The 13811-nt window shown below is 52.5% G+C and overlaps 1 protein-coding gene across 1 annotated transcript in view; it reads right to left on the bottom strand.

Moving 5' to 3' along the window:
* The window catches only part of SYNJ2 (synaptojanin 2), a 95334-nt gene that overhangs the window by 59687 nt on the left and 21836 nt on the right, over positions 1 to 13811 (bottom strand). The window contains exon 2 of the mRNA XM_024748049.1: positions 4558 to 4644. Coding sequence (XP_024603817.1) covers positions 4558 to 4644 — 87 coding nt within the window. The remainder of the gene's footprint in view (positions 1 to 4557; positions 4645 to 13811) is intronic.

Genomic DNA, 13811 nt, shown 5'->3' with positions numbered 1-13811 from the left:
CGGGGGTGGCGATGTCTCAGAAGTCATTAGTCAAGGCTGAGTCCAGGGGCTTGAAACCAGTTAGGGCCTTGTAGCAAGGCGAAGACAAAAGCCAAGCTTGCCTTGGCCTCAGAAGACGGGGCTCTGGGCTCTGCATGCCTCCAATGGCCTCTGGGGCCTCAGACAAGTCCCAGGCCCTCTCTGGGCACCAGATGGGCTCCCCGTCCCTTCCAGCTCCAACACTCTGGTTCCAGTGCTCTGGCCCAAGCAAGACCATGCCTGGGTGAGAGGTTGCTGGCCAGAGTCAGGTGAGGAGGGGGTGAGGGCAAGAAATGGGTCACAGGCCAAAAAGACACGCCACAACCAGGAGAGGTCACACCCGCACACAGAGGCAGCCTGAGTGTGCAGTGTGGTGTAACGGAATGCAACCAGCTCGATATATATACTTGTTCACGGGGACAGGGCTTCAGTCTGGGAAGATGAAAAACGTTCAAGAGACGGATGGTGGTGATGGTTGCACAACAGTGCGAATGTCCTTCATGCCACTGACCTGTGTGCTTAGAACTGCTTAAAATGGTAAATTTCATCTTATGTATATTTTCCCACAATTTTAAAAAGCCTCCAAAACCTCAATATCAATGTAGAAATCCTCTCCCTCAAAGCCCAGCTCCAAGTCAGAGCTGCCCAGGAGAAACCCCGACCCCTGCAGTGCCAGCTTCCGAGTCTCATCTGTGGCCACCTGTCGTCCATCATCTGGCTGGGAAGGGCGGGCGCTGGAGTCCTGATGAGTCAGGGGCAGACACAATGGTTCATTCAGGGACAATGCTGGGCATTTTCTCTGTTGGGTTTTCTCTGTGTTTGCTCGGCCTCGTTGTTCTCTCCCCGGCCAGGCGCGTACTGATCTCAACCCTGGGTGCCTACAAACTGTCTTCCCTACTCGTCTGCTGGTAGAGGATACTCTCAGATCCATGAACATGGGACTCAGGGAGCCTAGGCTTCCCCAGCTGTGAAGTGATGAGCTGCCGCCAGAGGAGCCCGGCACTCCCGCCCCTACCCCTTACCAACGAGCTCAGAATTCTAATTATCTGTATCCACCTGCTCATCTCAAGTACCTCTTTATCCTTCCCTGCCAAGAAGATGAGAGCAGTGAAGGCAGCGGTGCGCTGGCAGCTTTCACCAGCTCCCGGGAGCCAGCTGAGCACATCACAGCCCAATTCCACACTGGCCTGAAGTCAGCCGCGGTGGGTGCATTTACACCACAGAAACTGGCAAACGCAACCTGTCAGGGAGTTCCCCCCAGAGAGCTGGAAGTCAAACAGTGGAGAGCACACCACTGGGTGTAAGTATTAAAATAAATTATTACAACTGATGGCCATCCCCTTTCAAGACTTGCTGGAGGACACTGCCTTCCCTGAACCTCAAAGGCTCAGAGACTCAAAATTCCCTCTCCAGTGACGTTCCATTCTGCGGTGCCTGCCCAGGGAAGTCAGCCCTCGACTGGCCTGGGCAGACTAACCAGCACCAGGAGGCCCCGACCTGAAGGCACTCAGCCTGGGCCACATACCTAGTTCTCCCAGAAAGACCCACCCCCTGCAGGACAGCCTCCCCCAACACTCAGTACCCAAGTTCAGTCCATGTTCATTCTCTCATGTAAGCCCCTTCAGAACTATGTAAGATAGACTTGAGGCAGTTTTCCTGCTTTTAGAGGAAATTAGAGATTAAATTAACTCAGGTCAGTCTGTTGAGAAGCCGAAACTAGATTTGAGGAGGGCTGTCTGGCGGAAGGTTTACAGGACTGGCATGTACAGTTTCACAGGCTGTGCACTGCACAACTCCAGGAGACACAATTCATTAGAGACCTCAATTTCTTCAACCCCTGAGGCTATGAAATAGGGAGGCCTTGAGAGCTTAGGTAAAAAGGGAGTTAAATCCCTATAATCATTGGGATAAATTCTTTCCATAACTATACTCTCACTTTCTATGCTTTGTACTGTGTATGTGTCAGGAAGTCCAGCTCAGGGGCTTATTGTGGGGGCTCCACCCGCTTCCTGCTGCCATTTCAGAGAGGAAGGAGGGACTTTGGCTCTCGAAAATCTACGAACCTGTACATGTTTCTGAATTTCTAACATAAAAGGCTGTTTTCACTGAGGTAGATTGAAACTGAACAACTGCCCCAAGTTAAGAGCCTGAGGGCAGCCGACTCCCACTCGGGCTGGTTGTCTCCTTAGCAAATAAAAGTTGGAATTTCACTCTTGTGCTGCTGACACCCTCCACAGGTAGAAAAAACAAAACAGACCATAGTCCTGGGGTGGGGACGTGCAGTGGGAAAAGAAATTCAAGTTAAAGCCAAACACTCCTCAGTGTAGCCAAAGGGAATTTGAAAAACTCAATGACAAGGCCCAATGCTTCCATCCTTCAGATACCCTGGGCCCTTTCAGAAATGCGTTGAGAAAGGCCAAATAATCCTGACATTCCAGAAGTCAAACGCATTCTCACCATGCTCAGGGAGCCTTCACAGCCCACCCTGCAGGGTGACACTGGTGGGCAGGGCTGAGGGTATTCAGAGGACACCAGAGATGGGGGCTGGGGACCAGAGGTTGTGCTCACTCACCCCTCAGGGGAGGGTGGAGGGCTGCAGGCGGGGAGGATGGCCTTGTCCAGGGCAGCTTTAGGAGTTGGTCACCTCTCTCCACTCCCTGCCCCGGGATGACCCTGCTGTAGCTGGGCACCCGCAGACACCCTGGCTCACTCTGACAATGTCTCTGGGGGCTGCCACCCTTCCCAGTTAGGACCAGTTCCCTGGACCTGACCTCAAATCATAGCCCAGGAAGAAAAGCTTTGCCCTGGGATGTGGGGAAGGTACTGCCTTCCTGGCCTTGAAATCTCAGCCTTTCTGTTCCTTCCAGGACAGAACAGCCTAGTGGTTGAAGGAAGCCGCTGTCGCCAGAAAGCAAGAGTTTAAACCCCAGTCGCCACTTGAGGACTGCCTGACTTCGGGCTAGTGACATATGAGAAATGGACCATTAATTTATGTACAAGAAGAATGATGCCAACAACTGTAACATATCTTAAATGTCCAGGTGTTGTTATATAAAAACTGTGTCACAGAACAGATGAAATACAACGCTTAAGCTCTCTGTCAGTCACGGATTCCCTACCTCACAGGCTGTTGGGAGAGCTGAGTTAATAAATTTAAACACTTAAAACAGTGCTAGCACAGAGTAAGCACCATGTACGGTTAGCTGTCATCCTCATATCCTCATGACTGAGGAAAGGCCACAGGAATTTTTCATAACCTCAGAAAAAAAACGGCTGCAGGGGAAAAAATCTACAGAAACCCTTGGCAGGCAGCACACCTTCATGAAAAAAGCAAGGGTCTGGAGGCAGCTAGATCCAGGTTTGAATCCTACCTAAGCTTCTTAGGCAAGTTCCTTTTACCCTCTGAGTCTGTTTCCTTTACTGAAAACGAGGATGAAGATACCGTATCATGCTGACTTGTTTTTAGGATTAAAGAATCTAATGTATACTTAGCCATTGGCACAAAACAGACATTGAATAAGTGCATTTTGTCACGAGGGTACTGAATGCTTTTCCTAAACACTGTTGGGAGATGATCAATGTCATCATCATAGTTCAGAAAAAAACCATCCCACTAAAGAAAAGACCAGAAAAGTAACAGCAAACAACAGGGCTGTTCTGTCAGCTTTCAAAATCCTCAATCCAGGAAAACAGCTGCTCCGTGGATGTGGAGATGCACACGCTCAGCTCGGGAAGAGCCTGCGTTTGGTGAAGTCACAGCCTCTTCTGGTCTTGGCCCCATAAGTCCTCGGAGACACTCAGCTGTAAATGAGGCAGCTGAGAGGGGAGGAAGGACACGGGGGCTGCAGCCCCAGAAGTGCACCAGGGCTCCCAAGAGGCCTAGGAGCGCAGAGGTGAGCCAGGGGTCCCACACGGAGGCGGTGGCACCCCACCCCAGCCTACGGCTCCGCCCCTCGAGTATGACGCCGAGCAGGATGCCCACTTGCTCCTGTAATTCTCTGTCCCTTCTAGTCACTACGCAGCCCAGCTCTGAAGCTCTCTCCGTTGCTCTCGCTCACACCCACCCTTGGTGCCCGACGGTCAGGTGCTGGTGGCTTTTCTCTCCTAGCCAACAACGCACCGTCCCAGCTCCTCTCCCTCAAGACACACCCAGCAAGTCCAGGGGCTCCGGGCCTCTGACCGCCACCCCATCTGGAACACAGATCTCTTGTAAACAACAAACAAGCCCCTGGGTTGAGCCCTCCACCTCCAGACCAGGCTGGAAAACCTTAGATCCCGGTGGGCACGCGATGAAGGTGAGCTTCCTCTGCATCCAGGGCACGAAGCACCACTGGCAGGACCAGGCTGCGCTCACCTGGACCTCCTGCCCAGAGGAGCTGGCTCAGCGAAAGAAACATTTTAAAGGATGATAACAGTTAAAATAGAACGCCTAAATCCCACAGTCTTTCCACACTAACATAAGAGAGGCTCTGCCCGGCACCAGAAATCTATCTAGCCAGGGGGGTCTGACAGCTGCTGCCCCTCGGAGTGGGTACTCACCGGACTTCAACCTGAGCTCCCCCAGGCAGCCATAAGCATCAGTGAGCTTTCCATACTGGCCTTTAATGACCTCCTTTTCTTCTGGAGCTGGGGAAGAAACACAGCACAGACAGCATCAGCTGAGCCTCCCGTTGGAGTTCATTCACTGCAGCTCCCAATGCAGCTCCCACCCACTCGGAAAAGAAAACGCAGAGACAATAGCTCGGCCCCAAGTAATATTGGTGGAGGTCTGAGGATCAGCAAATCACCGAGCTGCAGTAACTCAGACCTTCCCACCAAAAGCTTGCTCTCTGGAAGCTCCGACAGCTGCCTGCGGGCTGGAGAGGCAGAGGGGAGTCCCTGGCTGGCAGACGTGAGTGTGAGGGTTCGAGCCCGGGCCAGTTGCTGCAGGCCGGCCCCGTCCCTCTGCGCCGCAGTCCACACGCTCAGGAACAGCAGTGAGTCATCGCTCCCTGATGGGGAGGACCGTCCTTCTTAACTATCGTCCACTAGAGGCTGCGTCGTTCAAGTGCCCACCTGTCCCCAGGGACCGACTAACACATGGGTGCTAAGCAGGGGGCCTGGGGCCAGTGAACCCCGAGGCAGGCTGATGAACAGAGGCCCCGGCTCTTCAGCAGTTACTGGGAACGCCCAGGGCGAGACCCAGCCTGGTGCAAAAGCGAAGGCAGAAAAACTGACAGAGAGAAAGGTTGTTAGAAGCAGGGAGCCCTTGACCTTGACGGGGATGCCACAGACGCAGCTGGAGATGCCATTGGCTGTTACAGGGGCCAGGCCTTTGTACCCCTTTCTCAGAAGAATGTTTCTAAATGCACAGAACAAAACATAAACATGCATGAATCCTCAAATAAGGACCTGGCAAATACCATTAGGGAGACTTACTAGGGAAGCAGTTACTCAGCCTCAAATGAATTCATCTACTGAGTTGGCCAAAAGGTCCGTTCGGGTTTTTCCATAACATCTTATGGAAAAACCCGAACGGACTTTTTGGCCAATCCAATAGTACAAGGGCTCTCCATCTGGGGAGACAGAGGAAGGCCTGGGCAGATACCGGAGCTTCACGGATAGCTTTTGGGGGAATCCGTATGATCTCTAAAATTGTACGCAAAATTTTTGATGTATATTTTTATGAGGCTAAGATCCATAATTTTCATCAGAATCTCCAAGGAGTTATATGGTTAAAAACCAGTTTAACAAATGACATTTTCCTCCAACAGTCGTGTGAATTTTTCTAATTGATTAGGTTTTTTTTTTGGTGGGGGGGATCAGGGAGAAGAATAACCTGGAGGTAACTACCATAGCCCTGCCGACTCCATCGACTTGCCTCAGAGGATGTGGGACAGCTGGGAGGCGGTGGAATGATGTACTAGTCTCCACCGCCACGGTAACAAATGACCCACCACATACTCAGTGGCCCAAGACAACACAAATTTGTGATCTTATAATTCTGCTTGTCCGAAGTCTCTGAAATGGGTTTCACCGGGTTAAAATCAAGATGTCAAAAGGATGGGGTTGCCTCTGGAGGCCCTAGAAGAGAAGCCATCCCCCTGCCTTTTGCAGCTTCTAGAGTCCCCTGCAGTCCTTGGCTACTGGCTGCTTCCTTACTCTCCAAAGCCAGCAATCGCATCACTCTGATAACTGCTTCCATCTTCATACCTCATTCTCTCTCCTTCTCCTGCCTCCCTCTTCCATCTGTTAAGGACCGCTGTGAGTACACTGGGCCCCCAGATGACCCCAAACAATCTCCCATCTCAAGGCCCTTAACGTAATCACATCTGCAAAGCCCCTTCTGCCACGTGTGGTAACATTCACAGGAACTGGGGATTAGGGTGTGGACATCCAAGGGGCCCCCAGATGGATACAACCCAGTTCCTGGAGCCTCTCCATCCCCGAGTCTGCTCTCTGCCCAGGGTGGTGACAAACCCGCCATTAAGGGACGGGCCCTGGGCCCTGTGCCATGGAGCCCTCCTGGAAGTGGCCTGCTCCCTGCTCTAGGACACGTGAAGCCCTAGGACAGGTAAAGCCTGTGAAATCCCAACCCCACAGGTGGAAGCGAACTGCCCCTTGCAGGCCCTGTTCGGGGCCACGCATGGTGTCTCCCAGTCTAACCAGGGAGAGGCCTGGTCCTCACCTCGGGGGACAAGTTGCTCAATGCAAGAGAATAATTCTGACACGAAAAAGTCATATTTTAACCCTCAGAGCTTTACAAAGCCTTTGAACAGAACCCTGAAGCCGGAGTATCATCTGGGTCTCACTTTGCTGACCCTGAAACATGGTGGTCTTTGTGCATTCGTGCACCTCTGCAAATAGTCCCGACCGGATAAACAAAACCCCGGGAAAATGCCAGCCAAAGTTAATGTGGTCAAATCCACACTTCAGAGGTGGGAACAGGGCTTCAGGAGAAGCCGTGGAAACAGACTGACCCCTTGCCCTACTGGATCCCACAGGACAAGCCCGCCCCCGTGCTGGGAAAATTAAACAAACACAAACAAAAAAGACTTTTCATCCTATTTTAAAAACAAAGAAGCACAACGCCACCAGGCCACTTTGTCCCATTCAAATCCTGTAAATGATTGACTCCTGAATATATAATCAACACCATTATCCCCGACGTTCACACGTGGTTCACACGGCAGGTCACAACCTTAGTGCACGTGACAGTCCCGGGAGATGCTTTTGCTCCACCACAAACAGACTGACGGCAAACAAACCAGGTGGCCTAAAACATCGAAATTTTCTCAGCTCTCGGTTCTGGAGCCTGGAAGTCTGGAAGCAAGGTGTCAGCGGGCCACACTTCCTCTGGAGGCCCCAGGGGAGGGTCCTCCCCGCCTTGTCCTGGCTTGTGGCCGTGGCCATCAATCTTGGCCTTCCTCGGCTTGCAGCTGCGTCACTCCAACCCCTGCCTGCATCGTCACGTGGCTGTCTTCTCCCTGTGTGGCTCTGTGTCTCTCTCCTCTTGTAAGGACACCCATCACACCGGATTTGGGGCCCCCCTCCAGGATGACCTCAATTCAACCTAACTAATTACACCTGCAATGACCCTATTTCCAAATAAGGTCACATTCCGGGGTACCTCTTAAAGCCCAGACTCCCGGCAAACCGTCTCTCCTTTTCTCCACGCCCTCCTCTCCGAGGCCCCTTCTGACCCCCTGCAACGTGGAAGCAGGATGCGTCCCATCCCTGTGACGCAGGCCCCCTCGCGGCCCTCACAGCCCCACCTGCAGCACTCCCGGAGGCCTGGCCTCCCGGGCAGCCTCTTCTAAAACTGCCCAACATGCCGCCTGCCCCAAATAACTGTTTCCTCACTTAGTGTCGAAGGAAGAAGAAATCCATTTTGCTCTTCAAAAGGGAGCTCACAAATCAAATACATACAAGCCTCAGGCAGGTAATGAATGAATGAAGCTGCTGGAGGGGCCATGGGCGACCAGAGGACACACGCCCCTTCTGATGGGGGCACACGGTCCGTTCCCACCCTTTTACCCCAGGAGGACAGGCCAGCACAGTGCCAGCGAGCCTCCAGTTTTTCAAGAGAAATAGGATACTTCTGATTTTTCAGTGTTGGCAACCAGTCCAGATTTATTTTAAGCATCGTGTGGGCTGCACACCTCTGCAGACCGTATTTGATCTGCCCGTTGGCAACTTCTGTCCTTCCTTACTTAATGTCTCAAAAATAGACTATGTCTGTCTTCCACACTTTTTTGCATTTCCGGTAGGTTTTTCCATGTGAGAATGTCTTTGCTTCCCCCCGCCCACATCCCCCCTCCCCGCCCCCACATTGGCCACGACTTTCCAGAAAGTCCTCTCGTTTACACTCCCACCCTCATCCTCGTCCACCTCTTGCCCGGGGATTCAGCTGTTCATTCAGTGGGCATGTATCTGAGAGCCAAATGCGGCTGGCACTGTCCCAGGCACAGGGACCCAGCAGGGATCCAAACAGACCCCAACCCACCTACGCCAGAGTCAGCCGAGGCAGACACTGGGCAGTGGCAAAGAAGGGACACATGTCATGAACGGATGAGTGATGACAGTGGAGGCCAACCCGGTGGGGCTGGGAGCCGGGAGCCGTGGCACTGACGAGGCTGCCACAAAGGTGGTGGAGCGGCAGCACCCACTCGGTGCCAGGAACCACACAAGCTTCCTGCCAAGGGGGACAGATCAGATCCGTAGCACAATACAGACAGTGATGTGAGCTAAGGAGAAGTGAGCAGGGAAGAGGGGCAGGAAGTGGGGGGAGTGTGAACTTCTACAGCGGGGTCTGACAAGGCCTCACTGCAGGGGCAACCTTTGAAAGTAGATGAAGGAAAAGAGAGAGGTGGCTGAGTGGACAGTCGGGGAGCACTATGGGTCCGGAAGAGCACATGCAAAGGTCCTGAGGCAGAAGCATTCTTGGCATATGCAAGGGTTAGCGAGGTCAGCGTGTCTGATAGAGGAAATGGAGTCGGGGACACATTGCAAAGTGCTTTCTAGGTGATGAAGAGACTTGGGGTTTCACTCTGAGTGAGAGGGAAGCATTGCAGGGTTCTGAGGATCACTCCGGCTGTCCTGTTGAAAACAGATCCTAGAGGGGCAAAGGAAAGGCAAGGAGACCAGTTAGGAGGCCCTACAACGATCGAGGCAAGAGAGGATGCTTGGACCGGGGTGGTAGGACTAGAGGTGCTGGGAAACGGTCAAATACTGGTAACACGCACACGTGCACGCACACACACACACTTTTTTATTATTGAAACTTCCAAAGAAGAGCAGACAGTGTAATAAACCCTACGTATCCAACAGCTCCGACTGCTATCAATTCACACCCAACCTTACTTCATTCATACCCCTCACCCACTCTCCCACACCTCAGGTCAGTCTCCTAATGTGGGCCTCAGACAATAAGCATCAATCAGTGTCAGGAATAAAAACTATGGGACCCCATCCCGGCCCTACTGAATCAGAAACTCTGGCCTTAAGACCCAGAAATCTGTGTTTTCACAAGTCCTCTGGGTGAGAATCACTGCCCGAGATTATTCCAAGTAAATCACAGACTTCACGTCATTTTATCTATAAATATTTCTGTACGAATTTCTAAAAGAAAAGGGTTCTTTTTAAAAAGGGAGCACAATACCATGATCAAATCTAAAAAAAAAAATGTAACCGTAATTCCTTAACATCATCAAACATCTGCAGATATTCTGAAGGCAGAACCAGAGGATCTGTGGACAGACCGCATGTGGGACATGAGAGAAAGACAGGGTTCAAGGATGACGCCAAGTCTTGCTCCCGAACAACTGACAGGATGGCATGGCCATGACCCCCGGTGTCTGTGAAGACAGACGGGCCAGGTCTCGGAAAGGCACTGGGAGCTCAGTTCAGACAGGCCCCAGATTTTGAGGATGGAGTCATGCCATCTGGAGTTACACAGAGACACCGGCTGAAGATACAAACTGGATGCCCCCAGCAAACAGAAGGTACTTAAAATCATGAGAGTGGGGGAGATGGTCTGGGGAGTGCGTGGAGGGGACAGCATGTTTAAAGGCTGGGGAGACGGAGGAGGAGAAGCCAAAAATGGGCTTCCCTGGTGACGCATGGTTAAGAATCCACCTGCCAAGGGCTTCCCTGGTGACACATGGTTAAGAATCCACCTGCCAATGCAGGGGACACGGGTCCGAGCCCTGGTCCGGGAAGATCCCACATGCCGCGGAGCAGCTGGGCCCGTGCGCCCCAACTACTGAGCCTGCGTGTCACAAGTACTGAAGCATGTGCGCCACAACTACTGAAGCCCACACGCCTACAGCCTGTGCTCCGCAACAAGAGAAGCCACTAAAAAAATATATATATATATATAAAAGAAGCCAAAAAGATACAAGAAAAGCCAGCAGTGTGTGGTGTCAGGAGCCCGGAGGACAGTGCTGACAGGGGCCATGAAGGGTCAGTGAGGTTGGATGCTGCCCTGAGTCCCGTCCCACCAGGACTGAGCACTCATCACTCTAGGTACACACAGGTGAACCAGGAAAGAGCAGTTTCCGAAAAGTTGAGGGACAAAAACCTGAATGGAGAGGAAGAGAAAAAACAGAGACCGTGAGTAGAGACAATTCCTTGAGGAAGTCGTGTGTGTGTGTAGAAATGGGAGGCTGTAGAGCGGAAAGTGGGGTCTAAAGATTTCCCGAAGGTTTGCACACTGGTAGAACTGATGCAAGGGAGGTAACAGCTGCTGGAGGAGGAGAGAGAGGGGACCCGCCAGCAGTGCCCTGGACTGGCGATGTGTGAATGGGGGCTGCCTTAACACAGAGTCCATCCACTTAACAGGAGAGGAGGAGGACACAGGGACAGATATGGTGGGTGGGTGAGGCAGAGCTGCAGGGGGAGGTGTGCAGGAGCTGTCTGGGGACGCGGGAGGGTGAACGGGATATAGGAGCATCACTGAAGGGCCTGGGGACCCTGAAGGGGCAATGAGACCCGGCGGTGTGGTAGTGGGTTGTCTCCAGAAACCTCCAGCCACACAGAGGCAGGTACAGGTGAGGAGGACCTACCCAGTGGCTTACCAGGTGAGTAACGAGCAAGAGAGGGACAGGGGTGGGAGGGAGAGGGCAGGGGTGGTGTGTGAAGGGAGGAGAGGCGTGGGGGTTGGGAAGCGACTGGAAGAGGCGGCAGGTTCACCTTCTGCACTGTTGGTGGGAATGTAAGTTGGTGCAGCCACTATGGAAAACAGTGCAGAGGTTCCTCAAAAGGCTAAAAATAGAGCTACCATATGATCCAGCGATCCCACTCCTGGGCATATATCCTGACAAAACTCTAATTTGAAAAGATATATGCACCCCAGTGTTCACAGCAGCACTGTCTGTGATGGCCAAGACATGGAAGCAACCTAAGTGTCCATCGACAGATGAATGGATAAAGATGTGATACACACACACACACACACACACACACACACACACACGGAATACTACTCAGCCATAAAAAGGAATGAAATAATGTCATTTTCAACAACACGGATGGTGGATTGGGAGTTTGGGGTTAGCAGATGCAAACTATTATATAGAGAATGGTTAAACAACAAGGTCCTACCGTATAGTACAGGGAACTATAATCGATATCCTATGATAAACCATAATGGAAAAGAATATGAAAAAGAATGCATGTATATGTAAAACAACATTTTAAAAGAGGTGGCAGGTTCACGGGATCGCAGTCCCAGTGGGGTCAAGGTGGTTGGAATTGGGGAAGTGAGGGATGAGCTGGAAAGATGAAGGTGGAGGATGAAAAGTGGGATGTCTGACACAGAGGGTGGATGGAGTGTCTGGGCCGACAGGGAAGAAGGTAAAATCGTCAAGGAACCAGGCGATTACAAGGAGGGCCAGGGGGCAACAAGGTTCCTTGGTGTGCATGGACAAAGGGTCAACAAAGCCTGCAAGAGAGTTTGACCCTAGATTAACCTCCAAGTCCTGTTTCCCTGGTAACCTGATAAACCCTGTCTACAATACTAGATGAGATGGCTTATGATAAAAATAGACCTGTCTGGTAGCAGGCACTGGACCGGGAGGAACCACAGGTGACCAGAACAACGAGGCCACAGGAGACTCTTGGATGGAGCTGTCCTTTGAGGTAACCTGGAAGCTCAGCTGACCACCGACACTAGATCCTATCGGGGAGTGAGGCTTCTCAGCAAGACAGCCCTGGCATCCACACCTCCCCAGCGTCCACACCCCGTGGGTGACCTTACAGAGCTGCTGTGAGGATGACTCCAGAGAGGAACGCTCTGTGCAGCCCCACCGGCGAGCTCTGGTTCCTGTCCTGGATGCCAAGTGGGGTGCTGACAGTTTGGATGTTTGGATGGGCCTAGGAAGACCTCCTGGTGGGCGCTGGACATGACATTCCTAGTTGACAGCTTTATGGTGGAGGGAAGGAGGATGGCCAGGAGGTGGCAAAGAGGAGCCTGGGGGGACACGCATCCCACCCCCGGGTCCAGTGGGCCAAGAGGAGTGGAAGAGAAAGGGCTCCACTGCAGGGGGGACAGTGCTTGCCCCAAAGCAGAGCAAAGCTGGCCCGGGATTCTGGTTCTCAGGACAGACCTCTGTCATCAGACAGAGCTGGGGGGGCCGGGGCAGGTCTTGTGGGAGCCACAGGCCGCAGCGAGCGTCTGCTCTACTCCAGGCCAAGCAGGCCGCGTTCCTGGTCAGCAGGCCAGCGGTCTGGATCAATAATCAAACCAACCACGCGTGCTTCTTTCTTCCATAATATTTTCCACAATAACACCCCTTAAGGAAATTCCATCAAAGCCCAGCCCACAGGTCAGAAAAATAAGTAGGTCAATTTAACAACGCAGACGGTCCAAGTCTGAGGTACCATTTGTGGCTGCGTTCTTGTGGCTGACCTTACACCAGCTTCTTCTATTTCAAGGTCTCAAGAGGACAGAATCCTCAAGATCAAGGTCAACGACTTCTTCATGTGCTAATTCTGAGCTCAGCTCAGACTGGCTTGTGGCTGTTCCTTCCAGAGTTATCAGTTGGGAGCTAAAGCAGATCTCCAGAAAGACAATGGTTTTCCTCGGCCAGCGGGCTGGTGGATGGAGGCTGCTGGAGGGTTGCTAAGCAACGTGGAAATCAAAACACCAGCCTGAAACAGAAGCTTGAGAGCCCAGACAAAAGCCAACTGGGCAGACACATCAGTCCCGCTAAGAAACCTTCCTGCTCTCCCCACCACCTCTCCCTCTCCCAAAAGTCCAAGCCATGTGAAGGGCGGGTTGGGGAGTGCACCCTGAAAATACGACCTAAGCAGAAGCATTGTCTCCCAGCAAGGCTGTGCATACGTGCGCCACCCAGCCGGAGAAAGTAAGAGCACAATGTATGGTCTCCTGCGGCCACAGCTAGAGAAGCAGCTGGATAAACTCCCCTCCCTGCACCAAGGTCAGCAGTGGCTGAGGTGACCAGCCTGGAAGAGGAGGCCGGCTCCTCGGACAAGAGGCCTTGAGTGCTGGGCTGGACACTGAGCCTTTAGAGTTGAGTCCTTTTTTTTCCCTAAAGAGAAGAGATCCGGGCCTTTAAAACATACTGACACAGGGCTTCCCTGGTGGCACAGTGGTTGAGAGTTTGAGAGTCCCCTGCCGATGCAGGGGACACAGGTTCATGCCCCGGTCCGGGAAGATCTCACATGCCGCGGAGCAGCTGGGCCTGTGAGCCATGGCCGCCGGGCCTGCACGTCCGGAGCCTGTGCTCCGCAACAGGAGAGGCCACAACAGTGAGAGGCCCGTGTACCGCAAAAAAAAAAAAAAAAGAGTA

This window comes from Neophocaena asiaeorientalis, unplaced genomic scaffold (genome assembly GCF_003031525.2).
Source record: "Neophocaena asiaeorientalis asiaeorientalis breed wild unplaced genomic scaffold, Neophocaena_asiaeorientalis_V1.1 scaffold123, whole genome shotgun sequence".
In the NCBI taxonomy this organism is placed as follows: domain Eukaryota; kingdom Metazoa; phylum Chordata; class Mammalia; order Artiodactyla; family Phocoenidae; genus Neophocaena; species Neophocaena asiaeorientalis.
The sequence above is the reverse complement of the archived record's forward strand: the minus strand, read 5'-3'. Positions and strand labels throughout refer to the sequence as shown.